The sequence below is a fragment of the Eubalaena glacialis genome, chromosome 9 (assembly GCF_028564815.1).
Source record: "Eubalaena glacialis isolate mEubGla1 chromosome 9, mEubGla1.1.hap2.+ XY, whole genome shotgun sequence".
In the NCBI taxonomy this organism is placed as follows: Eukaryota; Metazoa; Chordata; class Mammalia; order Artiodactyla; family Balaenidae; genus Eubalaena; species Eubalaena glacialis.
Genome location: NC_083724.1, coordinates 102,868,940 through 102,896,726, shown reverse-complemented (window position 1 = coordinate 102,896,726; position 27,787 = coordinate 102,868,940). Strand labels below are relative to the sequence as shown.

Below are 27,787 nucleotides of genomic sequence, written 5' to 3'. Positions count from 1 at the left end.
GTATGTTTTTTCTGGTTTTTAATTTGCATATCAGTGACTTTTAAAAAATAATGATCAGTGTAACATTTGATCACTGAATACTATTATATGAAAAACAGAAATGTATAAAGAAGGAAATTAATCACATGTGTCCTATCATGGAGTGATACCTTCTCACTGCTGTCCTCACGTGGCCTTTTGACTGTATTTGCCAGAATATTCTTTTTTAAGTGACTATGGAACATATTCCAAGATAGACCACATCATGAGCCATAAAACAAACTGTAACAAATTAAAAATTTCCAAACGCTTGGAAACTAAACAACACACTTCTACGTAACTCATGGGTCAAAGAGAAAGTCTAAAGAGAAATAAAACACAAAAATGAACTAAACGAAAATGAAAATAAACGCATCAAAATTTGTGGAACACAACTATAGCAGTGATGACAGGGAAATTCATAGCACTAATACATTAGAAATGAGGAAAAGTCTCAAATCAGTAATTGAAGTTCTCACCTCAAGAACCTAGAAAGAGCAAACTAAACTGCAAATGAGCAGAAGGCAGGAAATAATACCAGAAATCAGCAGAAATGAAAACAAAAATACAACGTAGAAAAATCTATGAAACAAGGAGCCGATTCTTTGAAAATATCAATAAAATTGACAAATCTCTAGCAAAAATGACAAAAAAGAGAGTAGACAGAAATTACCAGTTAGGAAGGAAACAGGGATCTGCAGACATTAGAAGGATAGTAAGGGAATATCACAAACAATGCTACACATACAAATTTGACGATTTAGAAGAAATGGACCAACTCCTTGAAAAACACAAACTACTTCAACTCACTCAATATTTGAATAGCCTTACAAGTACTAAGGAAATTAAATTCATAGTAAAAATACTTCCAAAAAAAAAAAAAATCTCGAGGTCCAGCTGTTTTTACTGGAGAACTCTACCAAACATTTAAAGAATTAACAACAGTTTTATACAGTTTCTCCAGAAAATAAAAGAGGGAACACTTTCAAATTGACTTTATGAAGTATTACCCTGATGCCAAGACCAAAGTCTAAAAACAGTCAGTATGGTAGCATCAGGGAAATATAGACTAAAACTACAATGAGATATCTGTACACACCTATGAGAATGGCTAAAAAAAAAAAAAAAAAAAGCGACAACACCAAATGTTCCTGAGGATGTTGGAAAAACTAGATCACTTATACACTGTTCATGGAAATGTAAAATAATACAGCCACTCTGGAAAAGTTTGGCAATTTCTTAAAAAACTTAACGCACAATACTTTATGACCAGCAACTGCATTCCTTGGCATATACCTCGAAGAAATGAAAACTTATGTTCACAGAAAAAGCTATACATGAATATTTACAGCACCTTTATTTGTAATAGCCCCAAACTAGAAACAACTCTGATATCCTTAATAGGTGAATGGTTCAACAAACTGTGGTGTATCCATACCATGGAATATGACTCAGCAATCAAAAGGCACAAACTCTTGATTCACATAACAACCCTGGAGAATCTCCAAATAATTAATGCTGAATGAGAAAAGCCAATCCTCAAATGTTTTACCTACTGTATGACTACATTTGTACAACAATCTTGAAATCATGAAATTATAGAAATGGAGAACAGATTAGTGGTTGCCAGGGGCTAAAGAGTGGGTAGGGTAGAAGGGATATGGGTGTGGCAACAAGAGGGATTATCTTGACTTTATCAATGTCAACATCCCACTTTTCAAACTGTATTACAGTTTTGCAAGAGGTGACCATTGGGGAAGACTAGGTAAAGGGCACATAAAATCTCTGTATTATTTCTTACAAGTGTATGTGAATCCACAATTATCTCAATATAAAACATTTCATTAGAAAAGGGTACACAAAGTAATATAAAGACAGAGTGACAAGGAAAGACTTACGTATATAAACAACCATTGTTCTGAGACCTACTGGCAAAGCATTATCACTGTTTACTACAAAAGAAAGAAAATAAAACATCGAACATATTGTCTATGCCTAATGAATTTATCAAAAACAATTTATCAAATAATTTACTAAACACCATTTTTACCTCTAGCATTCCTACTTTCAAATGAATTCAGGTGGAATATTTAAAATTATGTATAAGGGAATAATTAAGTTGTCTAATGACTCATTAGAAACTGAAGTTCTAAGACACCAGGCATAAGATTTGAAAGTGAGTTTAGACTAGGTTTCCTAGCAGTGAAAACCAAAAGGACAATATAGTATTTATTATCTGACAAAGGAAGCATACAAGTTCAACTGTAACTGTAAACTTCTTCTGAACTTTAAACTCAAAAAGGAATTTATGGTGGGGGCTTGTATAAAGCGATATTGGCTGACACTGTATTGTAGTTGTCTGCAACTATGCTTTATTAAAAACCTAGAATCACTGTTTAAATCACTGGCTCTCAAATTTGTGATGAGTCTTTATTATTATTGATTTTTTAAACTATGTGCAAGAAATTAATAGAAACATTCATTTTCATGGTCACATTGGGAAACAATTCTACTCAGGCCCAGGCCATGTGCTGGAGTGCTCCCAGGTAACTGTCACAGGGCTGTGGGGAAGAATGGGACACAAGCGCGCTGAAAACCCCCAGGAAGAGCCAGCCCTGCAGCGTGTGCTTGAGCTTGTTGCACTACAGGTGCTCCGACAGTGAGTGAGAAGCAGCCGGATGGTACAGGGACTGAGGTAAGCCGGGCTCTGAAGTCCAGTCACTTGGACCCCTCTTTTGAGCTCCAGCCTCCATTCATTCTCTTACTGAAGGTATTTATTGAGCACCACTAAATGGCACATGCTATCCTAGGCAACGGGCTGGTATGAACTGTTGAAAGTGGTATAAAAGAGTACAGTGAGCGTGAGGCAAGATGAGCCAAGAGCAGAGGGTGCGGGCACACATGAGCACACACGCACACACCTGCATATGTAAGTTAAGGGAGGCTTGAGAAACAGTGATTTTGACAGGCATGTAAGTGCCCGCATGGTCATGGATTCACAAGGATACCAAACTCCTCTGGCTGTAAAATTTTCTCCACATGCAGCAAGGGGTCTTGACCTGGTCTGAGAGCTTGGGGAAGGCTTTCCTGCAGAGGTGGTATATGTGCAGGATGAGCAGGAATTAAGTAGGAGATGAGAGGAGGAACAACGTTCTAGGCGTAGGGACTTAGGGTCTTAGCACGTGCAAAGGCCTTGAGGGGAAACTAGCATATAAGGCTGGTAAGGCTACACAGCATGACCACCTAAGGGGAAATGGTAGAAAATGGGCCTAAAACAGTAGTCTAGAATGTACAAGATCATAATAAGAACTTGGATATTTATTTTAGGAACAATGGAAGCTCTTAAATGGAGTGTCTGGCTATGGTGTCAAAAAGGAAAAGAGGAAACAAAAGTCACTCTGAGACCTAAATTAAAAGAGTCATTTAATAGTCCACTCAAAAGATAACAGAGGCTCGGGCTAGTGGCAGGTGCTCCTGACGGGTATAACCAGCTGCCTGGGCTATGCCAGCCCTCACTCTACTCCTCTCTGCTCTTCCCCTCCACAGTAAAAAGCAACACCATACATCTAGTGCACATGTATGCAAGTGTGTAATTTGTTCCTGGAAAGTTAAGGAAGTCTGCAACTCATGACTTCTATATTCTTAACAAGCCATGAAGCAAGATCAGCGGAGACCAAGAGTTGCAGCGAGGGTGCTGAGAAGTGGAGTGACTTTATCAGGTAGTATGAGTGGCTATGGGGGCTACGACCATGGACTCACAAGGACACCACACTGTCACAGAGCTGCACAGGGAAAACAGAGGGCTGGTCCCCTCCTACATAAGTTTGGCCTTCTCAACATCAATAAATAAAATCATAATGGCAGATAACAAAGTACCGACACCTTAAGGCATCCTTCCAGTGGAGGTCTCACTAATTCTGCAGAACTACTTGGCTGGGTGACTATATATTTCTTTAAAAATGGAAAAAAAAAAATCAATATTATTTTAGGCAGATGACCTCTAACAAAGGAATTCTCTAGGAGGGCCAATATTATTTCCAAAGGAATTCTGATAAGAAATGTCAGTAAAGATTACTTACACAAACACAATGTCCCCTCTCTTAGAGTAAGCAGGAATAGCACTGGCTATGGTGGCAAATCCATATGAGTATATAATGGCTTCTTCTGTCTTCATAAATTTTGCCAGGCGGTCTTCCAAATCCAAGTGCACATCTAGTTCAAGAGTAAAAAGTTAAATGGTTAAACTGTCTCATAATTCTTTTTCTTTGACTAAAGAATAAATAAAATAACATAAGCAGTTTAGTTATTAATACTGTCACCTTGTGGTCAAAATGTAATTGTTCTTAAGTTACAAGTCATACAATATCTACTAAGATAATTCTGGGCCAAAACTGTTTCTATACTCTGTGAACTGAATCAGCTACTCATTTGTCTATAAATATGTGACTGGGACAGCTCTGACTCTAGGTTTTGCTTTTATATCACTCTAGCAATAAGAATTCAAGGTCCAGTGACCTTGCCTGCTTTAACTTCCCTCAACCAACAATGCCAAGACTTTACCAATGTACGACACTAACTTACTAACACCGTTTTGCATTTTAGTAGAAGTGACCAAACCAGGCATTAAGACAACTGTCAACCAGCTTTTAAAAGGAAAAGAAAGAAAAAAGAAAAGTAGTTAAGTTAAAAAGAACCCCACATACTCTGCATCAAGAGACAGGAACTTTTTCAGTTGTGGTGCTCACTCCTCTAACAGATTGTGTCAGCACTTAGTTGTGGCACCTGCCATCACTCTGCAGTACTGAGTTTCTGTCTAAATTTCTTTTTAAGTGTACTGGTGAATTCAAACGTTTAGTTCAAAGAGAAATATGGTCCTTTTATGGAAGCAGCTTAAGAAGAATGTTGATGTAATTATAGGGATAAACTGTAATTATTAAACTGGTATTTTTTTTTCTCTCTTACATCATCGTTCCATATAGCCTTTCACCTTCCCAGGCTAAGCCATGAGGCTTCACACCCTGGGATGGAGGGACCAGCGATGTCTAAAATAAATAGTGTACCAGCTGGCTGTGAACTGGAAAACTTCCAAGTGTCTTAAAATGAGGCATTACCCAAGGGAAAGAAAAATTTTTTAAACTTTCTTTAGCTCTTTTAACTACAGCAGGACCCAAGTCTGGAGAACAAGATCAGAGTTTTACCACATGCTCTGCACAAAGAGAACTCAGAAGTTGATACAGGAAGGATGCAGCCAGGCCCCTCCAGCCTTGGAGCTTCATGGGAGAAACGAGGAACTCTGAGGAGTAAAGGCAGACTTTCAGAGCCGCGGCATGTCCACTGAGGGGAACTCAGAAGTGTAGGCAGTGGCAGGGGGACCCAGATGTTCCCCAGTGAGGGGTGGTGGAGAGGGCTGATGGCCCGGCAGAGCCCTCCGGCTCAGATGTCGAGGACCTGTGGCTGGGAGCCTCGCTCCAGGAGACCCCTTCAGCATCAGCCTTCCCTCCAAGTATGCCCCTCCCTACCAGAGACATTCCTGGTGAGAAGGGGGAGAGGGAAAAGACCTGCAGGACTGAGATATACAAAAGAAACAACTTAACCCAGCTGGATACAAGGCTGGACACTGAGTGGACTAAATATTTCCAACAGAGACCTGGTTAGCTGTTAAGTGTGAGATTTCCACCAACTTCCAGGGAGGAACAAGTGAGTAAGGTCAGCTCAGCAACAGGAATAAACAACTTTTTAGAACATTTGAATAAAGTGTCTAAAATCTGTAAACCCACTCACTGATTTATCAGAGGCAAGTTAATCTTACTGTGATGCTTTTTAACTAGTAAAAGACAAAATTAAGAATTATAAAAGATACAACTTCACAAAGGACTAAATTTTAATAAGTAGTTAAATGAGGGCTGTCCAACAATCTCATTCAATTGTTAATCAAACATTTAGTAAGTATCACATAAAAATACTCTGATAAGCACTGGATCAAAGAGAAATATAGGGTTTCTGCCACTTGACAAAGTGAGACAGCTAAGAGAAGCATCTGGCAGCTGTCAACGGAGAACTCGGAGCCCAGAGGGCAGATACAAGGCTAAGCTGTGCCTTCACTCCCCTGCTCTGGAGCACTTGGGTCCCGTCTACACTCAGAACTACAACACATTCACAGTGACTTCTGACTAAAGGCACAGAGGTCCCTCGATTGTGAACCAAAGGCTGCTGGGGTGGGCGCCAGCTATTGAGTGAGAGATGAGAAGACACAGAGGGTCCGAACTAAATCTCAATTTGATGGCAAGAGAGGTATAGTGAGGAATTAGAAAATTTAGCAGCAATATCCAAATAATAAAATAAATTGAAGACCACTTCATTTGTAGACTTCTTAAAGGATGCTATAGAATTGTGAAAATGAACTATTTATCCCATTCCAATTTATCCCATCAAGTAATGGTAAACAACTAGGCATGCTTCTTCCCACTTGTAACTTAAAATGTATACCAACATAGTTTATTACATAAAAAACACATGAAATACCGTTTGATTTCCATTACCAATCAGGTAGTCATTTTTATAGAAGTGACACTTTCATTAGAGCAACACTAAATAAATATGAGATTTCACAGTAACGTGTAGAAGAATGCATCCCGGTTGATCAAAATGGCACCAAAAGAGTGCTTAGCTCTTCAAGCATCAAATCTGTGACATCAACACCACCAAGTCTGAAGACTTGATCCTGCTCCTGACTGGCCGCCCTTCCACGAGATATGCTGCCAGGGAAGTGTTGCAGGCAAAGTCTGGCAAGAACGAGGAAAGCAGCAAAGCACCAGAGAACCAGCTACGTCCATGCAGCTGAGCACGGGCGTGTCTCAGGCATGTCTTCCTTTCCTCTCTGTTAGTGCTCTCTGAGCACCCTGCCCACAGATAGGTCCCCACCACTCTGCTGCCTCTCACTTCTGATGAGACAGGAGGGCAGGTCCCCCATAGGAGGCCTCCTTCAAATTACAATGCTGCCTCTGAACTGGGAATTATCTATCCCAAATCTCAACAATTTAGCTAGCAGATGGACAACCCAAGCCACAGTGAATTGCTCTCATTCAATATCTCCATTTTAAAAAGAAAAAACAGGGCTTCCCTGGTGGCGCAGTGGTTGGGAGTCCGCCTGCCGGTGCAGGGGACACGGGTTCGAGCCCTGGTCCCGGAAGATCCCACGTGCCGCAGAGCGGCTGGGCCCGTGGGCCACAATTGCTGAGCCTGCGCATCTGGAGCCTGTGCTCCGCAACGGGAGGGGCCGCGATGGTGAGAGGCCCGCGCACTGCGATGAAGAGTGGCCCCCGCCTGCCGCAGCTGGAGGAAGCCCTCGCACAGGAACTAAGACCTAACACAGCCATAAATAAATTTAAAAAAAAAAAAAAATTTAAAAAGAAAAAACATGCTATGGATACAGACAAACTGTTTTTGCCAACTACAAAAAAGGATTTTAAATCATTCTGTAGCTCTAAATGACTCTCTTCATTGATTAGCAATAAAACAGTAAAACAATCTTGGCTTTGTTTTAGGGCTTTAGAGTTAGCTACCCAGTTGATAAAAATGTTAGTATTCTCATTATACATACTCATAGCCATTTTTATGTCATTGCCATAAAGTGGTAAGAAGAATCTCTCTACAATAAATCAATGACTTACTGGTTCTTGCCTAGGCCCAAAAGTTTAAAAAACATGGGCCTTTCCTCCTCCTATCTAAAGACACTGGGTTTTAGCTGATGTCAGCCTTGCAAAGCAGGTTTTGTGACAGGTAAACACGGACAGTTGCATAACTTCTTTTGATGTCTGATAGCTACTCTGCAAGGAAGAAACTCTTAACCCAAGGGCGGGGGAGGCAGCAAACAGAAAAACTACCAGGGCATGTTCTTTAACTTTGGATGCCTATCTTCTGTGTGTATGATCCATTTCAACAATTAGTGCCACAGATTTGCATGCGTCATTCTCTAATTCACTGTTAGGAACCAATATGGTAGGCAAGAGGCCACGGAGGAAGGTGACCAGAAAGCCTCTGTGTCTTCTCAGCACTTGCTGCCCTTTCTGGCACCTGCTCCCTCACCAGAACATAACAGATGGGAGGCAAGGCCAGGGCAGGATGCCCCACACCAAACACAAGGCCTGGCCATGGCAGTCATCACAGGGGGTTCAGATCTGGGCTCCCTCATTGCCAGGTGTGAACCATGGACGGCCCAAAACTGCTCTGTGCCTCTCAGGTCCTTCCCCTGTCAAATGGTTAACAGTTCTACCTGCCTCAAAGGATTGTTAGGAGAACCGCAAGAGAATGCTTATAAAACACTCAGAACAATGTCTGGCATCGAAAAAGCAACATGGTGTTTGTTCAATTAACTCAATATTTGTAGAATAAAAAAAAGTAATCTTTTAGAAGGAAAAAAGGTACGCTATCTGCTAATTAAGTTATCCAAATCCTGGATATTTAAGGACTATCTTATATTAAAGCCACTTGTTCAAGTTCCTATTTATCAGAATAAAAGGAGGTATTATGGCCTTCTTGATTGTTTTTCAGAGGAAAGACTATAAAATACCCAACTTTAGAACAGTTTAAAAACAACCAACTATATTTTCTCTTAAAATCTCCATATTTTTGTGTTACATACTTTTTTTAAATCCCTTGAGACTTGGACAATTTTCTTAAAAGTACAAATATCACCTATGTACTCATTAGAACATTAAAAACAGTGCTGAATGTTTTCCAGAATGTTTTCACATACGGTATCTTATGTGATTCTTACCAAAATGTTCTAAGTTGTGCAACTAAGATCATTCCCTGCCTACACTGCGAAAACTACAATTCCACGACTGGTAGGAAGAAGTGGCAGATCTAGGAACTTTATGACCAAATGCCCTTCCTACTAAAACATGCAGTCATGGTCCTACAACAGAGAGAAAATATTTTCTAAAATAAACAAATGAACAACTGTTTACTATTGGCTCTAGAACACAATTACATGCCACTATCTCTCACCATGAAACTCTGCCACTAATTGTCTCTTGATTTAGTTTAAGACCAAAGAGTCAAGTAGGCATCATGTATGCAAAGCAGATCCCAGGCACAGGGATAAACCACATGTAAATGAGATCTGAATGCATTACAAACAAAACAATCAGAGAGGTTCAACAAGAGAAACTATCAAAGTGCACAGGGGCCCCATTAGCCTTAGAGGAAAGGAAGGCTCCACAACCTGATAAAGTCACTTGACTGATTCTAAACTACACATTAAAACAATAAGATGAGAAGGTGGAAAACTTCGGATCCACACAGTCCTCACAAGACTATTTTAAGAACCTGCTGGGCCTTCAGGAGGCAGGAGAACATTTAGCCTAAGAAACTAGAAGAATTTTAATTCAACTGTCAATTTTCTTTTTCTGTGTTAATCATCTAGTATCATCTAATATGTTACTATGAAATAATAAACAGAAAATGTTTTAATAAGGAAATTTACTTTTCCAATAAGTGGTTTTCATTCACTATCTGAAAAGTTGAGAAAAGAGCTAAAAGAGGGAGCATTTTCATCACTGAAAACAGATGCCTGTGTGATATTAGTACTTCCAGGAAAAGAAAAAGCCAAAATCAAAAGCAACCTTTTGGTGGGCCTGGGAAAGAGACCCTAGCCTCACATGTAAGCTACTAAAATGAGAGGAAAGGGAAGTTCACTTCTGCTTTAATGCTCAGTACAAAGGGCAAATGTACCCTAAATATTTAGAATAATTTAATTATAGAGGGTATTTTATTTTATTTTTAAAATAAATTTATTTATTTATTTTTGGCTGCGTTGGGTCTTCGTTGCTGTGCGCAGGCTTTCTCTAGTTGTGGCGAGTGGGGGCTACTCTTTGTTCCAGAGCACAGGCTCTAAGCACGCGGGCTTCAGTAGTTGTGGTGCACGGGCTTCAGTAGCCATGGCACACAGGCTTAGTTGCTCCGTGGCATGTGGGATCTTCCTGGACCAGGGCTCGAACCTGTGTCCCCTGCACTGGCAGGCGGATTCTTAACCACTGCGCCACCAGGGAAGTCCCAAGGGTATTTTAGAGATTTAAAATATAGCCTTAGCTGACCTCAAGTAGCTTCTTGAACTTATCTAACACTGAAATTTCAAGGTAATTTAACACAACTACAGTAATTTAAGTGATTAGTTCCAGAATAAGGAAAAACATAGAAAATACCCTGTTGGAAAACCAAGTAAAAATACATATGATATACAGATAAAGAAAGGAAAAAAGATGATAAGCAAGCATGGGCAACTGCTGAAAAGGAACAAAACAAGTTTACAGGAAGGACAATGTACTCAAAAAACAATACACATTACTCCAAGCTGTAGGTTTGGTGTCTTATTACAAAACCATCACACTGCAAATTAACCTTCAACCTTTGTCCAGATACCACAGTCTGTTTGAACCTTCAACTACATTAGGATAAGGATGACACAGTGACCAATAATGTAGTTCAGAGTAGCTAATACACAATTATGTGTTCATTATATTGACTCTGGTGGCCCATTCAGACACTTGAAAGATGAAATCCAATTTAAATTTAAAATGCACTTGAACAGCACACCACATGTATGTGGTATGCTACCATTTTTGTAAAACGGGGGGGAAAATGTATGGAAGTGGTTTGCACACACTGAAAAAAGCCTGGAAGAATGAACAAGAAACTACTGATAGCAGCTGGCTTTTTTGGGGGTGGAATGGCAGTGGGGAGAAGACTTCACTATCTCTTTAAATCTTTGAGGTTTATATCATGAATTGAATTATTCAATCAAGAAAATTAATTTAGGATGGATCAAGAGGGTTTTATGAAAAGTGAAATAAGTTGGACAGAGAAAGACAAATAGCATATGATCTCACTAATATGTGGAATCTAAAAAACAAAACAAACAAACAAAATAAAACAAAATGAAAACAGACTCATAGATACACAGAACAAAGGGGTGGTTGCCAGAGGGAAAGGGGATCAGGGGTGGGGAAAATTAGGTGTAGGGGATTAAGAGATACAAAGCTCCAGTTATAAAATAAATAAGCAATGGTGATGTAACATACAGCATAAGGAATATGGCCAAAAATATTGTAATAACTTTGGGGACAGACAGTTACTAGACTTACCATGGTGATCATTCATAATGTATGCATGTCAAATCACTATATAGTATACCTGAAACTAACATAATATTGTATGTCAACTATATTTAAATTAAAAAAATTTTAAATCATTAATTTAACGACCCCCCCTAAGTTTAGAGGCACACAGCATCCTATTACACATATTTCAGGTGATCCAAATGAAAAATTGACTGGGCAATTAAAAGAACATATTTCCATAGCTCTGGGAAAACTGGTCTTGAAGATTTGAAACTTTTTTTCCACTAAATTTAGCAATAAATCTCTTATCGGTCTTCTCAGATTTAACTCCCGAGCAAGAGCCAAGGCCACACATGCAAATAAAATCTACCAGAAAGAGAGGCTTTTAAGAAAAAATTTCTTTACCCCGCAAGCAGATCATGGAAAGAAAGCCTTGTTGATCAGATTACAACAAACAACCCTGTAAAAAAAATGCCTTTTCTAGTTTTCTAATTCTTATGAAGGAAATAATACCGTACCAATAAAAAGCAGGCAAACAAATCATGTTTGCACTAGGCTAGAGGAAAGAGGGAGCCTTTGATCTGAGCTCTTTTAAGTCTTTGATCTTGCCATTAATATTGCAAATCAGAATACTTGTTTTCTAGTTTTAGGGCTGAAATTAATTAGCTATGTGACCATGAGGAAGTCACTTAACCTCTCTGAGCTTTCTATTCTTCTGAATAGCTGGGATGCTGGAATACAAGACTTTAAAGATCCTTTCCAGCTGTAGGATTCTTGGACACCAACTCCCATCATCTGTTTCCAATAAAAATAATTTAACCACTAAATTAGCTAAGGGATAAAGAAAGGTGCTCCCTTAAATAAAAACATCTTAACTGTTAAAGTGAAAAAAACAAAGACCCAGAAATGAAAATGAGTAGAGAAGACAAAAGAGACTTCCCTGGCCCCATTGTCCCTACCCTCTGACATTTTGTAAACCAGAATGTTATTTCCAGTAATACACTCATTTGGAAAATTATTTAACAACATTTTTGAAATTTTCAGAAGCAAAGAACAATATACATTTAATAAAAAACCACCATAAAATTCCAGGGTCTTCTTTGATGACTCTGATTTAGGGAGTTCATAGTGTTTGAAATCACACTCTCATCCTAATACGTAGTTAGCCCATCTCCAGGCCATTCACACACAAGGAGATCAATGATCCTTTGTCTTCATTCCAGAAGGAAAAGGGCGACACAGTCCATGACCTGCCCCGTCCCCCAAGTCTGTTCTCACTTCCCTCCCGGCACGTGGTGGCTGCCCAGCTGGAGCAACCTTCCAGTCCCTCTGCTGGGAGCCGTGACCTGGGTTATGTTCTCACCAACAGAATGTGGGCAGAGTGATGAGCAACCCCACCCGCCCACCTGAACAGGTACCAATGCCCTGCACGCCTGCTCCCCCACAATCATCTGGCTTCAGCCACACAGACAAAGATGGTGCCCTCAGGCCTAGAGCAACGAGACAGGGAAAATCCGGGTTCCTGCACGACTACCAAGAGCAGAGCCACTCACAGCCGGATGCCTCCCCTTACAACTGTCATGCCTGGCAGAAACAGTTTCCTCACACCACTGTCTCCTGGGGCAAATGCAACAAGAGCTCGGGCTTCGCCCTACTGAGACAGTGTGCCTTAGGTACCTATGGCTCTTCTCCACAGGGACAGTCAGCCCCAGACCAGTGCATCTCCTACCAATGATCTCAAACACAAAATCTAGAAAGTTCGCCAGCTTATTACCACAACTCATTAAGGATACCTTTTCCAAGGAGTTCTGAAATCAAACTGAATCTTAATTCTTGAAAGCAGTAGTCTGAAAAATATGACAGAAAACATACCAAATGTGCCATAAAATCCTCTAGGTCCACAAGTTCCCACACCATACTTCTTTAGAGATGCCAAAGCTGCTGCCTTTGTGAAAGTAAAAAAAAAAAAAAAAAAAAAAAAATTAGACTGTAATAATACATCTTTAACAGTTTAAAAATGACATTTCCTATTCTTTAACCCACATAGCTCCCCAGTACCCTGGCTTTTCCTTTCTTAGTACTAAGACAATTCTAACAGGATATAAAGAAAAGAGGGATGGGAAGACTTAGGTATACGACTTAAAACATGGAAAAGTTATATTAGCTTGATCATTAAAACCTGGTTAACTCAATGCATTCGCACTTTCTGGCATTTGTGGGCACAGGTCTTTCCTCAAAAAATGTTTACTGGCCCACAATCCCAACAGGAGATGAAGCAATTTCCTAGATACATCTCCAACTATTACCTGGGTCTGGTTCATATAGTTCTCTGGTTGTCACCCAACACTAAGCCACATTAGGACACCCTTGCCTCCCTTTGTTGAAAACTAGGTTACAGCTCTGTCACTAAAGAGTAAAGAGTAAGTACTTACACAGCCCTTTCTGATATTCTGCATTTGTCTCTTATTTTATGTCCAGATGCTTATGTCAGTCATGTTATCTGTCCACTTCAGCATATGTGCTACTTACCTTGAGCCTAGGGTTATCCAACAATCCAAGAAAATTGAATGAGGCAAAGTTTATACATTCTTTTCCATTCACCACAATGTTATGGCTTGGAGGGCTGGGGAAAGAGACAAGAGTGGTATACTTCAGCAGTCATTCTTGTTACAGGACACACATTATCAGCTGTCCAGAAGAAGGAAGGCGACAGGACACACAAGTGTTGCCATTCTACTCTATTTGCATTCTAGCCTCCTATCTCTCTTTTTATTCTTAAAAAGTAAAATTAGACAATAGTATATTAAAAATCAAATACTCGGTCATTAATTCTACTCTTAATAGGTCACCCCGTACTACTTAAATAAAAAAAAGTGAGCTAGAATTCCAAGATGAGTAGATTAATGGTACACCATTGCTTTAGTTTTAAAACTCACTTAAGAAAGAAGTTGCTAAATAAAGTACCTGGAATGAGACAAACAGGGAGGAAATATAAAAAGATCAAGATCAAAGGTATGAAGAGGCAGAGCAAGTAACAATCTTACAGTTAAGTGGTTTAAAAATACATGTTACTAGGACTTCCCCGGTGGTCCAGTGGGTAAGACTCTGCGTTCGCAATGCAGGGGGCCTGGGTTTGATCCCTGGTGGGGAACTAGATCACGCATGCACGCTGCAACTAAGAAGTCCGCATGCAGCAACTAAGACCTGGCGTAGCCAAAATAAATAAATAAATAAAAATAAATAAATATTAAAAAAAAAATTACATGTTACCTACAGGAAGCCACCAAAAGAATAAGTAAGCGCTGTTCCCAATTTCTAAAGTTAATGCTGGAATACCATTTAAAAGGAATCCCCCTCATCCAAAAAGGGGGGAAAATAGAGTGGCCAGTTGCATAGGAGAAGCATGGATTGAGTTCAGCTGAGACAAGAGATGGGCTCTTGAGGAGACAACCTATTATGTCCTCTGCTGACAAATACTCTAGCTTTAAGTCATGCTTCAAAAACACTGGCCAAACTATGGGACATGAGCTATTAAAGGGTTGTGAGATCAATTTACTTAGTCACAGCCAGCCTACTTCACCTAAAGTAAACCATAAGAATAGAACGGAATGGAAATGCACCAACAGGGCCAGGGAAAGGACGGTGGCACGGAACTGTTCTACACATGCATTGCTCTGTGCACTGGGTTGCTCTGTAAAATGCACTGTGGTCAGAAAAGACTGGGAAACACCACTCTCACTGGTATGTTTTAACAGAACTGGTTTTCTATGAGAAAAATAACGAAAGGTGCTGGGAAACCAGGGAAGGAAAAGAATGACTACTTGAAGTAAATTCACAAAAGCAGATGAACTCATACAAGACTCGGTGAAAAGAACATGGTTATGGAGTCAGGCAGATCCCGTCAGTATTATGGCTACTGACCACTTCAGAAACTCAGGGATGTTACCTGGCCTGCATAAGCCTCAATTTCTTCATCTCTCAACTTGTCATTATAAGAGATGTTCATTACATATTTTCTTCTTTTTTCCTATTGCTTCAAGAGCTTCTTCTCTTTCAAATAATCCACTGTTATTTAGTTTCCCACTTCCCAGGACTTCTTTAGTTTCATAAGTCCTCCCTGATGTGGAGGTGCTGGCACCCACAAAAAGATGAAAAAACAAAATATCCACGTAGACAAGTCTGTACTAACGGTTGCTGCTGTGAAAGTTGAGGCCATTCTACAAAAACTGTGACACACAGAGAAATCAAACTATCAGGAATAAGTACACCTAAAGCCCCTGACCAGAGTCGATAAGCTGCCAGCATGACGTAGGGATGTAGACATCTTGTTTCTGCCTAGCACATGGGGCAGGAAAGGAAAACAGTTTCCATGAGAAGTGGAAGGCTAACACCTGTGCCCCATGCAGGCTTGCAGCAGTAAGCCAGACAGGGCACTTAACACAGGAATACTGGAGCTGAAGACACTTCAAAGTTCCTCACAGAAGCAAATAAAACCGATACAGAAAGACATCTCCACAACAAGGCTTCAGAAGAGTCAAAGGAGGGAAAATAAAACCCTTCCCAGCCAAAACCCACAACCACACTATTAGTGAGCGTCAGTAATTACATAAGTGAACTTAGAAATAGGACAATGGTGCTTTACCAGAAAGAAACAAATACTACAGACCCCCATTAACAACAGGTTTGGCACTTGAGGGAGAACAGACAACCGGACGAATGAAAGAATCCAGAACTCAAGAAAATTGTGTATACAGGAACACCTCAGAGATACTGCGGGGTCGGTTCCAGACCACCGCAATGAAGCAAGTATAGCAATCAAGAGAACCACATGAATTTTTTGGTTTCCCAGTGCATGTAAAAGTTATGTTTACTTCATACTGTAGTCTATTAAGTGTACAGCAGCATTATGTCTAAAAAACAATGTACACACCTTAATTAAAAAATAATTTATTGGGACTTCTCTGGTGGTGCAGTGGTTAAGAATGCACCTGCCAATGCAGAGGACACAGGTTTGATCCCTGGTCGGGGAAGATCCCACATGCCACAGAACAACAGAAGAAGTAATATGAAAGGAGCTACTATGAACTACTTCATGAACTACTTCTATGAACTACTTCATGCCAATGCATTTGAAAACAAAAGAAGAAATGAACAATTACTGAATGGCAGTAACCAAAACTTACTCAAAAAGGAAATATGAACAGCTTTAAAAACTCACTGAAGCCCGTGCTCTGCAACTACTGAGCCTGCGCTCTAGAGCCTTCGAGCCACAACTACTGAGCCCACGCACCGCAACTACTGAAGCTGCACGCTCTAGGGCCCGTGTGCTGCAACTACTGAGCCCACATGCTGCAACTACTGAAGCCTGTGCGCCTAGAGCCGTCAACAAGAGAAGCCACCACAGCAAGAAGCCTGTGCACCACAACGAAGAGTAGTCCCTGCTTGCCACAACTAGAGAAAGACCACGTGCACCAACGAAGGCCCAACGCAGCCAAAAATAAATAAATAAATAATAATTTATTGCATTGGGAGTGGCCAAGATGGCAGACTAGGAAGACCCTGAGCTCACCTCCTCCCATGGGCACACCAAAATTACAACAATTTACAGAGCAGCTATCAATGAGAATGACCTGAAGACTAGCAGACAAGATCTTCCACAACTAAAGATATAAAGAAGGAATCACAATGAGATGGGTAGGCAAGGTGCAGACATGGTATAGTCAAGACCGATACCCACAGGTAGGTGATCCACAAATGGGAGAATAATTACAATTGCAGAAGCCCTTCCCAAGGAGCGAGGGGTCTGAGCCCGACAAGAGGTTCCCCAGCCTGGATGTCCTGCACCAGGAAGATGAACCCCCAGAACATTTGCGTTTTTTTTTTAAATTTATTATTTATTTACTTATTTTATTTATTTTTGGCTGCACCGGGTCTTAGTTGAGGCATGCGGGATCTTCACTGAGGCATGTGGGATTTTTCGTTGTGGCACGTGGGCTTCTCTCTAGTTGTGGTGTCCAGGTTTTCTCTTCTCTAGCTGTGGCGCGCAGGCTCTGGGGTGTGTGGGCTCTGTAGTTGTGGCGCAGGGGTTCCAGAGCACGTGGGCTCTGTAGTTGGCAGCACGTGGGCTCTCTAGTTGAGGCGCGTGGGCTCGGTGTAGTTGCGGTGCGTGGGCTTAGTTGCAACACTGCATGTGGGATCTTAGTTCCCTGACCAGAGATTGAACCCGGGTCCCCTGCACTGTAAGGTGGATTCGTACTGGACCACCAGGGAAGTCCCAAACATTTGGTTTTGAAGGTCAGTGGAGCTTCCTCTAGGGAGAGCCAGAGTGCTGTGGGAAACAGAGACTGCACACAAAATCTCAAACACTCCAGGACCCAGGGCAGAAGAAGTAATATGAAAGGAGCTACTATGAACTACTTCATGAACTACCTCTATGAACTACTTCATGCCAATGCATTTGAAAACAAAAGAAGAAATGAACAATTACTAAATGGCAGTAACCAAAACTTACTGAAAAAGGAAATATGAACAGCTTTAAAAACTCACTGAAGACATTAAATTCATGATTAAAAATTTATGCTCAACAGAACAAACACAAATAGTGTTGCCAGGAAAACTGTAAGACTAATATACCTCTGATACCAAAGCTGGGCCAGCACAGTAAGGGAAAAGAAAAAGACTAAACTCATTTCTCAATACTGATGCTAAAAATACCAAATATTAGCAAAAAAACCCCAAAAAACCCAACAATTAATAAAAATTAACCAAACAGTCATGCTTAAATAGGGTTTATCACTGAGTTGTAAGAGTTCTTTTTATATATTTAATATTTTGGATACTAGCCCCTTAACAAATATATGACTTGAAAATATTTTCTTCCATTTTGTGGGGTTTTGTATCATTTCTCTAGTAGTGGACTTTGAAGCACAAATGTTTTTAATTTTAATGAAGTCCAGTTTGTCTATTTTTTCTTTTGCTGCTTGTGCTTTTGTGTCGTATCTAAAAATCTCTGGCCAATCCAAGATTATGAAGATTTACTCTTTTGTTTTCTTTCTTCTAAATTAAGAACTTATAGTTTTTGCTCTTAAATTTAAGCCCATGATTAATTTTGAGCTAATTTTTACACATGGTGTGAGGTCAGGGTCCATCATCATTCTTTTACATGTGTATATCCCGTTGTCCCATCACAATCTGTTAAAAAGAGTATTCTTTCCCTACTGAATTGTCTCAGCATTCTGTTGAAAATCAATGGACCATAATTTAAGGTTGTCCACACATTTTTAAGAATAAGACACTGAAATGCTAATTGCAAGCACTGTGTAAATGGGCTTGGCTTCTTTGTAAATGGTAGGCTTCACTCTATGATAATGAGACACAGACTTGTTTATTCATCTGTGGAGACCCCAAACTCAAAATTTTCTGTTTTTATTCTCTTGACTTTGAGTTTCACCAGAGAGGAATCCTCCAGTGAGGTGTATATGAGGATATAAATCTGGTTTCCAACTTTCTGAAAGCTGAGTTGGAGGAAACGGGATTAGCATCCCATTATTCATTATATACTTGCTTTCTGTTTTTAGAATGGCACCCGCCTCCTCACACATTCTTAGGACTTTCAATTTATATTTAGCCTTTCCGGAGAGTAAATCTCCCATCTTTCTGCAAGTCTACAGAGCTGAAATCTGGGGTGAGGATGAGTGGCATGGTTGCTTGAAATTTTTCTCATAAAAATTTATGTATATGCTTAATGTAAAAAAAATCGATCAGTACAATTTAATATAGCAATGGATTAGAGGAGAAAAGTCACAACCATCTCAATAGATAAAAAAAAAATTTAACAAAATTTAACACTGACTTTAAAGCTAACAAAAAGTTCCCTTAGCAAACTAGGAAGAGAAAGAAAGGCCTATAACACCATACAGGTTATCCCTTAAAAGCCATCCGGAACAGGATACAGAGGCCCTTGTTACCACTCCTATTCAACACTGCACGGTAGGTATCCTAGCAAATGCAATGACACAGAAACAAGAAAATGATGCCTCATGACAGAAGTGAAAACTCTCTGGAACCCAGAGACGAAGCTATTAAAAGATATGCAATGTTAATTTCCTGGCTGTGATACTGTACTATAGTTAAGCAAGATGTTACCATTGGGGGAAACTGATGAAGGGTATATGAAATCTCTCTGTATTATTTCTTACAACTGCATGTTAATCTACTATTATTTCCAAATAAAAAGTAGGAAAAAAAAAGTTAAGCAAAATCTTTATGAAGAACGTTATGTAACTTCTCTCAGAGACATAAAAGACCTAAGTATACAAGTGACACACAAGGTACGTGGTGAAGAGATTCGGTATTAGCAATATACCAATTCTCTCCAAATTAATCCATAAATTCAATGCATTACTAGTCACAAACCCAAACCCATTTTCTGGTCAAATCTGAGCAGCTAAACCTAAACTCATAGTGAAGAGTCAAGGATAGCCTAGACAATTGTGAAGAACAAGGAGGTGAAGGACTCACTCTAGTCAAGGCCTATTATTAAGCTGTGGTATAAGCGAGGTTCTGGCACAGGGAGAGATAAACATACCAAAAGAATAGAAATAAAGCCAGAAACAGATCCTTTATAAGGGAACTTGACATATAGAAGAAGGGAAATTTCCAATCAGTAGGTAAAAAATGGACTATTCAACTAATAATGTTGGGACAACTAACTGTCATATGGAAAACAGGCAAATTAGACCTTTGTGGTAGGAAGGATTTTATAACCATAACATTAATGATTGGTAAGTCTGATTTCAGGACAAGTAAAACTTTCATGAGACCAAAGAAATTCGCGAAAGTGAAGAATACAAGCCTCTCTCAGATCAGACCAGAAGTAGAAGGACACACTCAGGAGAATATCCTACATCATATTTTTAAATAGAATACTAAACACTTTCATGGCAACAGGCATGCTGTGGCAAAAGTATAAATATAAGCAAAGGAAAAACATCTACCAACTTCAAGATGGTGGTTATCTTGCCTGGGAGGCAAGAGTAAGTGATAGATGGGAAGGGATTTCTTTAGTGATACACTTGACCGCTGAACATCATGGGTTTGAACTGTGCAGGTCCACTTATACACAGATTTTTTTCAACAGTAGATACTACTGTACTACATGATCCACAGTTGGTTGAATCCATGGATGTAGAACCACATATCTGAAGGAACTGGGTATCTGGAGGGCTGACTCTAATTTATATGCAGGTTTTTGACTGCCCAGAGGGTCAGGGCCCCTAACCCCCATACTGTTCAAGGGTCAACTGCATTTCTAATGTTTTATTTCTTTTAAAAAATAGATTTAAAGTAAAGAGAGCAAAATGTTAATACTTATTACTTCTGGGTGGTAGATGCATATGTGCCTGATATTTTCTGTATACTTAAATTTAAGAAATTAAAATAAAAATAAATAAAACATTGGAAGCCAGGAGGTAGGTAGCATAAGTGAGCTGAAGTTTCATAATTCATATGGTGAAAGTCAACAGGCACTGCCTATCATTAATCAATCAAGAAACAGTAGTGTAAGCATACTGCTAATATCTAGTTATGACGGTAACCTTTAACAGATCTAAAATCAGAAACAATCCAGGTGGGAAAAAGTAGGAATGCTGTTTTTCATTTTAACTGTCTTCCCATTTGAAATATTACGTGTGTGTATTACTTTAAAATATATATATATTTTTTTTTAAAAAGGGACAAACTCAGAAACCCAAGTTGGAGACTATTAAAAAGCAGTTTCTGATCTCCAGAAATTTCTAAAAATCTTACTTCAGTTAAAAAAGGAATACTATATAAACCACTGTATACTTTGTTGAGTTTACCTACAGGAAACCAAATATAAGCCCTTGACTAGCAAAAACAATTTACCCTGAAACGATGTTGTAGTTGAGAGCAGGATGGTCTTTTGAGACAGGAGGAACAAGAGGTTCTGGTTGCCACTCTTCAATCAATTCTTCCTTTTCCTACAGGAGAAAAGCAGTTAAAATACAGTGCAGTGCTAATTACTGGACAGCAACTCTAGCGGTATCTAAGCTGTTTGTTGTAATGGAACCATCATAATGAACACACTGCTAGACACAGACGTCCAGCTGCTGTGCCTGGAAATGACACAGAATCACTATTGAGTTTTGTGCACTTAACCCCTCACCTCTTTCCTTATCTCAGGCTAAAGGCTCTTTTTCCATGAAGCTTTGTGGCTGACTGAAAATTTCTTAAAAACTGTATTTCTATGTTCAGGATTTTTCACTGTGGGAAGTAGGAAGTATAACTGCTACTGATGATAAAACAAAAAGTCTATAACACAAAGGTGAGAGGCATGACTGCAGGTAAGGGAGCTCAGCCTCTACTGCAAGATATGACAGACAGCCATGCCTTAAGTTCTTACAGGCATGACTGTCACAGGAAGGGATCAACTAGACTACAAAGCACTGTTTCTACAAGCCATTGGCAAGGATTCAGAAGTAACTGAAATATACCAAAAGACTCTCTTACAATAATTATTGTAATAGGATTTAGTTGTTTGGAAATTTCTCATAAAAAACCACTTTATTCCTTTTACCTGTTATTTCATGCATTCCAAGTATTTTGACTATTTTGAGTTTCTTATCCTTTCTTGAACTAGAAAACAATGTAATTTTGAAAATGTAGTCTGGATGTACAGGATGAGATGAGGCACCTGATGAACATGACAGCCACAGCAATTCTTGCCTTACATAGGCCCACTCTCAATACTTCTATTTTCACACTCCTGTTAAATGCTTCTGTGCATTTTTCTCCTAATAGGCAATTCTAGGGCATGGCTAGGAGCATATTCACCTGATGCTCAGGCACTCAAAAATGCTGGCTGAATAAATCAGCCAATAAATTCCTCATCTATTTCTACCAATGACTGCACAGAACAGCAGCCTGAACAAGCCTGAAGTATGTATCATGCATACTGTCCACTTGCTACCACAGAGACAGATTTGAGAATCAACTCAAGATTGCCTGGTATTCAAGAGTCTCTGCAGGGGACTTCCTTGGTGGTGCAGTGGTTAAGAATCCGCTTGCCAATGCAGGGGATATGGGTTCAAGCCCTGGTCTGGGAAGATTCCACATGCTGCGGAGCAACTAAGCCCATGCACCACAACTACTGAGGCTGTACTCTATAGCGCGCGAGCCACAGCTACTGAGCCTGCCTGCCACAACTACTGAAGCCCGCACACCTAGAGCCCGTGCTCCGCAACAACGGAAGCCACCATAATGAGAAGCCTGCGCACCTCAACGAAGAGTAGCCCCCGCTCGCTGCAACTAGAGCAAGCCCACGCGCAGCAACGAAGACCCAACGCAGCCAAAAATAAAATAAATTAATTAATTAATAATAAAAAAAGAGACTCTGCAGACCTATAAAACTGAGAAGGGCACTTCTTCTTTGCTGCCATAAGTTAAGCTTTAGAAACACTCATATAGTTTTTTTTTCTTCCACAGCTTTTAGGGTAAGATGTCAGTGATTACTGAATCTTGCTCTAGGTAAGTTCTGCTTTTAGAGGGTTATCCTAAAATTATGTTTCAGTATCCTTCTTTTAAAATGCATATTTGTGTGGATTGACTTGTTTAAACTTAAACTAAGAATATTAGGAATGATCAACCCCTTAAAAAGTTGGGCTAGAAATCTATTCCATGGCCTCATAATCATTCACGTGGAGTTCCTAAATACCAAGGGAAAAAAGTAGAGACAGGATTTCTGGCCCAGATAGCCCAATCTTACTGCAATACTATCAAAAGTGTGTTCTATGGCACACTAATCTCACAAGGTATTCATAAAAAAAAGGCGGGGGTGGGGATCTATGGTCAAGTTTAGGGCAGTTCTCCAAACAGCAGTTCAAATAACCACTGTCATATTAAAGGTTACAAGAAATCATGCAATGAGACACCTCTTTAGTCTTCTTTACCCAGGTTTCCAAAACTTATCTGCCCTAAGAACCATTTGCTGCATATCCCTTATCCCCTAGGGGGTATACTGCCTGACCATCTCATGACAAATATTAATGATCAAGACAGCAGGGGCAGCCAGTGAAACCAGGGAAACAATCACCACATTGCTGTAATTCCATTCCACTTGCACTTCCTTCTGTGAATGCTCCAGAAAAGAGCAGTGCTCCATCATTGTTCCGCACTTAATGCTGCCTTGTGAACCAAAGTTTCAGGCATTTTTGTGGGAAAACACCTCTCACCGTCTCTGTATCCCTAAGTAGTATCCTGGCACACTGCTACAGAGGCTGGATAAGGAAACGATCCAAGCTACAGAAACCACACTGCAGTCAAAACTGCTCTTCCTCTCACACCTGGGGCACAGTTACGAAGTGTTCCTACCTGCGTGAAAAGGTAGGGGATTCCACAAACCCCTTGGTCCCTCATACTAACAGACTCGAAGTGGGCAGGACTGCAAGTCCTCTCGACACTTCTGCTTCCTAAGGTTTGCCTAGCTTGGGCTTGAGCTGGGTCCCCTACCATACAGAACACATCAAAATTTGATTTGGGGTGGGAAGGTGGAGAGCAGTGGGATGGGGAGGATTCTTTCTAATTCTGAATTTCCTTTATAAAGACCACAGGGAAAACTTTCATTCAGGCTTCAGAAATAGTGGTGCTTTTCCCGAGCAACTCATGTAATCTTTCTTGTATACGGACATTTGAAATGCAGCATGCATCCATGCTTCCCGTCCAGCATCTAGTACGTTCCCAGACTGCTGTTTACTCCTAGCAAAGTATAAAGGCCTGTAACATGGTACTCCTTTGTGTATTCACTTTATCCCTGGCTTCCCCGTATTTTGCTTACCCTGATTTCCTTACATTCCAGAAAATATTTTAACATTTATAGTTGAGCCACCACAAGTCCTTTTTTGAAAGATGTAGCAACTATAATCATACACCAAATAAAAAAATAGAGATTTGACTTCTTACCTTGACTGTAAGATCAGATCGTTCTTGTAACTTGTAAGTTTTAGAGAAAAGAAGTCTGATTATCCAGAGTATTAAAATTCCTTCCAAAATAAGATGATAAGCAGGAGCCTAGGAGTGAGTCAAAAACAAAAGCAAAACAAGAAGTGAAATAAACATTTCCAAAACCTGCACATAAAATTTAATTCACCTGCATATACTGCTCCCATGACCTTTAACCTATTTATTACTTCTTGAAATTTACTTTCAAAGCTCACTTCATTTCTACTCATTCCTTTTCCCATTTCTAACAGAAGGCAATTTCTCCTACATGAAAAATCTCTAAAACTGCAGCGTTAGGAATAAAAACATCTTTAGGAATAAAATTAATTTTTAAAATTAAATCTGACAGAATTCCAATAGTCAAACAATATCAACTATCAGATCCTTCAGTTAATTTATATTTTCACTGGTGGGAAATGACTGTAACAAACATTTCACAGCTTCACAAGCCTTCTACAACCCCCACATACCATGGATAAATTGAGAATTATTTGGACACCAGTTTCCATAATTCTCAGAGACTTTTGCACAACTTACTATATTTCCTGTATCCCCAATAGGCCTCTTTAAATTCTCCTTGGAACGTGGCAGAGAAAAAAAGACTTTATAAGTGCTTAAAGAAATAGCAGGTCTCTTTTCTACCACAGTTCCCCAAAACTATGTAGTGTTTTCCATGTCAACATCCATAAAGGTACCTTAATGAAATTACCCACATCAGGTCTTCATTTCAACTGAACATTTCCAGGATAAAAGCCAGGCTGACTTTTATGTCTTACACAACTAGATACAGTAAGTGCATATAAAAGATTCCAGATATCAACTAAACCTCCATAAGTCAGTTATCGGGTGCTACATTCCAATAGGTTGTCATCGGAAAGTCATTTAAAAGAGGTATTTATGCAAGAGGGAATAGATATGGGGATATATGTACATGTACAGCTGATTCACTTTGTTATAAAGCAGAAACTAACACACCATTGTAAAGCAATTATACTCCAATAAAGATGTTAAAAAAAAAGAGGTATTTAGAAACGTAAATACAAATTATTTTCAAACATTAGACAAAAAGAAAGCAATGATGATTCACAATAGTTAAAAAAGTTCAGAAGGGGGGACCAGGGAAACTGCTGACTATTTCATAAATAAACTTTCAGGTCATTGGACAAATAACTTTAAAACTACATACATGTTACATATGTATGGGTACACAGCAAGACTCCTCAAATTCTGCATAAACTGTGCACAGAAATTAGCAGCAAAACCAGAAATCTAAGACTACTTTTAAAATTTGCTGATCCCTCCTGACTATAATTCATTTAAGAATGAGGACTCTACTAAAAAAATCCTTTTGGTTTTATCAATAATTGGATTATAGCTGACAAGCATAAGTCCAAGTCACTAAACATTCCACTCCACAAAGAAATCCTAAGAAAAGTTGAAATGTCTACTGAATTAATAAAAATCACAAATGTGGCTTCTTTTCTTCCCTAGGAAATGTTACATCAAGGAGACCTTCTCTCAAGTCTCACTCATGGTCAATACCAGGGTATGAGAAGTTACATAGTCAAAGGGCAGTCTTCAAAAAGGCAGCAACAACATATAGTAGAAATTATTCATTTCTAAAAAAGAAAAAAAGAAATCTTAGATTTTAGTGGTTCTTCTTAGTCACTATAATCTACCTAAGGTTGGACATCACCTAAGCTCTATTTGCTCTCTTAACTGTTTTTTTTTCAAAAAGTCCTGATGGGTTTTGCAATAATACATCTTGCATCATCACCCTTACCAGTAAACGCTATATTAAGTTTTAAGAAAATTATCAAAAGAAAACAGATTCACTTTAAGTGAATGTAAGCACAGGGACTTCTACCTGTTCCCTCATTGCACTATTCCTAGCGTCTAGATCTCTGCTGTCCAATACTGTAGTCACTAGCATCATTCAACTATTTAAATACACATCTAAATTAAATTAAATGAAAAATTCAGCCCCTCAGTTGCACTAGCCACGTTTCAAGTGCTTAACAGCCACATGTGGTTAGTGGGCTACTGTACTGAACAGCGAAGAGAACACGCAGAAAGTTCCATTGCACAGTGCGTGGAAACTCACTAAATGTCAAATGAATGAACATTCTCCAAGACTGACATTTAAATTTCATATTATTTTACCTACCTGAAATAGCTGGCCTTTCATAAAAGCTCCTAACTGGTCTTTCAATTTTTACTAAAATAATTTTATCTTTACAAGACAGAAAATGGGACGTAGGCGGGAAGAATGACAAACTATTTCACATACCTAAATCATTCGGCTTCCTTTCTAACCCCACGTCCCAACAAAAACAAAGTCCAACTTATTACAATTCTTTCCCCTATTCCCTGCTCCACAGTTCCGAGAACCTGTCTTCCCTGGGACCTCTCCAGACTGAGATTTTCCACTCTACTTTCATCACTCCGTTTTACCATCAGTCCCAACTCATGTTTTTGACTAGCCTCTCTCCTGTATCCGGGCAGGACCTGGAGAGGGCTCCGCGCTCGCAGCAGCGCAATACGAGACCCCCGGCTCCGGCTCCCGCCCGTGCCTCCCTACATTCCGCCACTGGGAAATGTGTGCGCCTATGAGCCTTTCCAGCGAGGGACGCCGGGGGTCCGGGCGTAACCGGGCCAGCCCTGCCCAGGCCTCAGACCAAAAATCCACACAAAACGTCCCACCTCCCCAGGGCTGGGTGTGGTCGTGGACCCCTGGGGCCGCCAAGCTCACCTCGTAGAGCGCCTGTACCATCTCCACCAGCACCCACTGCTCCGCCACCGTCGCCATAGTTAGCCGCCAGGGTTTCCTTCCGGAAGGCGGGCCGCAGGCACGTCAGATATTGCGCGGCGCGGTCCAGTGACGTCTACACGCCCGGAAGGCGGGGCTGCCTGAGTTGGGCCCCGCCTTCTCGCGCCTGCGTACTGGGCGGCCGGTGGCTGCGCTGGCTGAGGAAGGTTTAGGGGTGGAAGGTCAACTTGGGGTCTCGCTTGGGTGCGGGGAGGGGTGGGAAGCGGCAGGCTGGTCCCCGCAACAGGTGTTCACAACGTGGCCATTATGTGCCAGACCCCGTGCTAGGCTCTCAGGATGGAGAGATTTTAATAAATAGCCCTCGCGCTTGTTAGGCAGTTGGGTGCAGGGAGTTATTAATGCAATCGCAAACATATTCTTTACTTTTAAATTACGTAAGTAATGCAGGAATGCATTATCGTAAAAAAAATAGACAACTCTTATATAGCACTTACCGTGTATAAAGCCTAGCCTAAGGATTTGCAGGTATTAAGCCATATAGGAGTTTGGTGTGGAACCTTCAAGAGCCTCTGTATCCCAACGTGATGTGCACACACACTTCGGTTGGATTTCTTAAATATAACCGGGAGCAGAGGGACAATATTGTTCTACAATTTGCTTTTCTTCCATTCTTTTTTTGGCTATAAATCTTGTGTTTTTAATCAACGAAGAAGCCTATTTATTGGAATAATTTGTTATGTATATTTCTCTTTCCATTTCATTTAAACATTTTCCTATTGGTGAACACTTAGGTTTTTTCTACTTTTTCACCTATTACAAACAATGCTACAGTAAACATCGATGTGCCCTATTGTCTTTCTGT

The 27,787-nt window shown here is 40.0% G+C and overlaps 1 protein-coding gene across 3 annotated transcripts in view; it reads right to left on the bottom strand.

Annotated features, from left to right (window-relative positions):
• Window positions 1–26,983, bottom strand: part of SPTLC1 (serine palmitoyltransferase long chain base subunit 1) — a 54,211-nt gene extending 27,228 nt beyond the window's left edge. For all 3 annotated transcript variants that reach the window (XM_061199368.1, XM_061199369.1, XM_061199370.1), the window contains exons 1-6: window positions 26,908–26,983; window positions 24,117–24,224; window positions 21,045–21,139; window positions 13,668–13,761; window positions 13,011–13,083; window positions 4,098–4,230 (exon numbers count right to left, since the gene is read on the bottom strand). In XM_061199368.1, coding sequence (XP_061055351.1) covers window positions 4,098–4,230; window positions 13,011–13,083; window positions 13,668–13,761; window positions 21,045–21,139; window positions 24,117–24,224; window positions 26,908–26,964 — 560 coding nt within the window. In that variant the 5' untranslated portion in view covers window positions 26,965–26,983. The remainder of the gene's footprint in view (window positions 1–4,097; window positions 4,231–13,010; window positions 13,084–13,667; window positions 13,762–21,044; window positions 21,140–24,116; window positions 24,225–26,907) is intronic.
• Window positions 26,984–27,787: the final 804 nt, after the last annotated feature.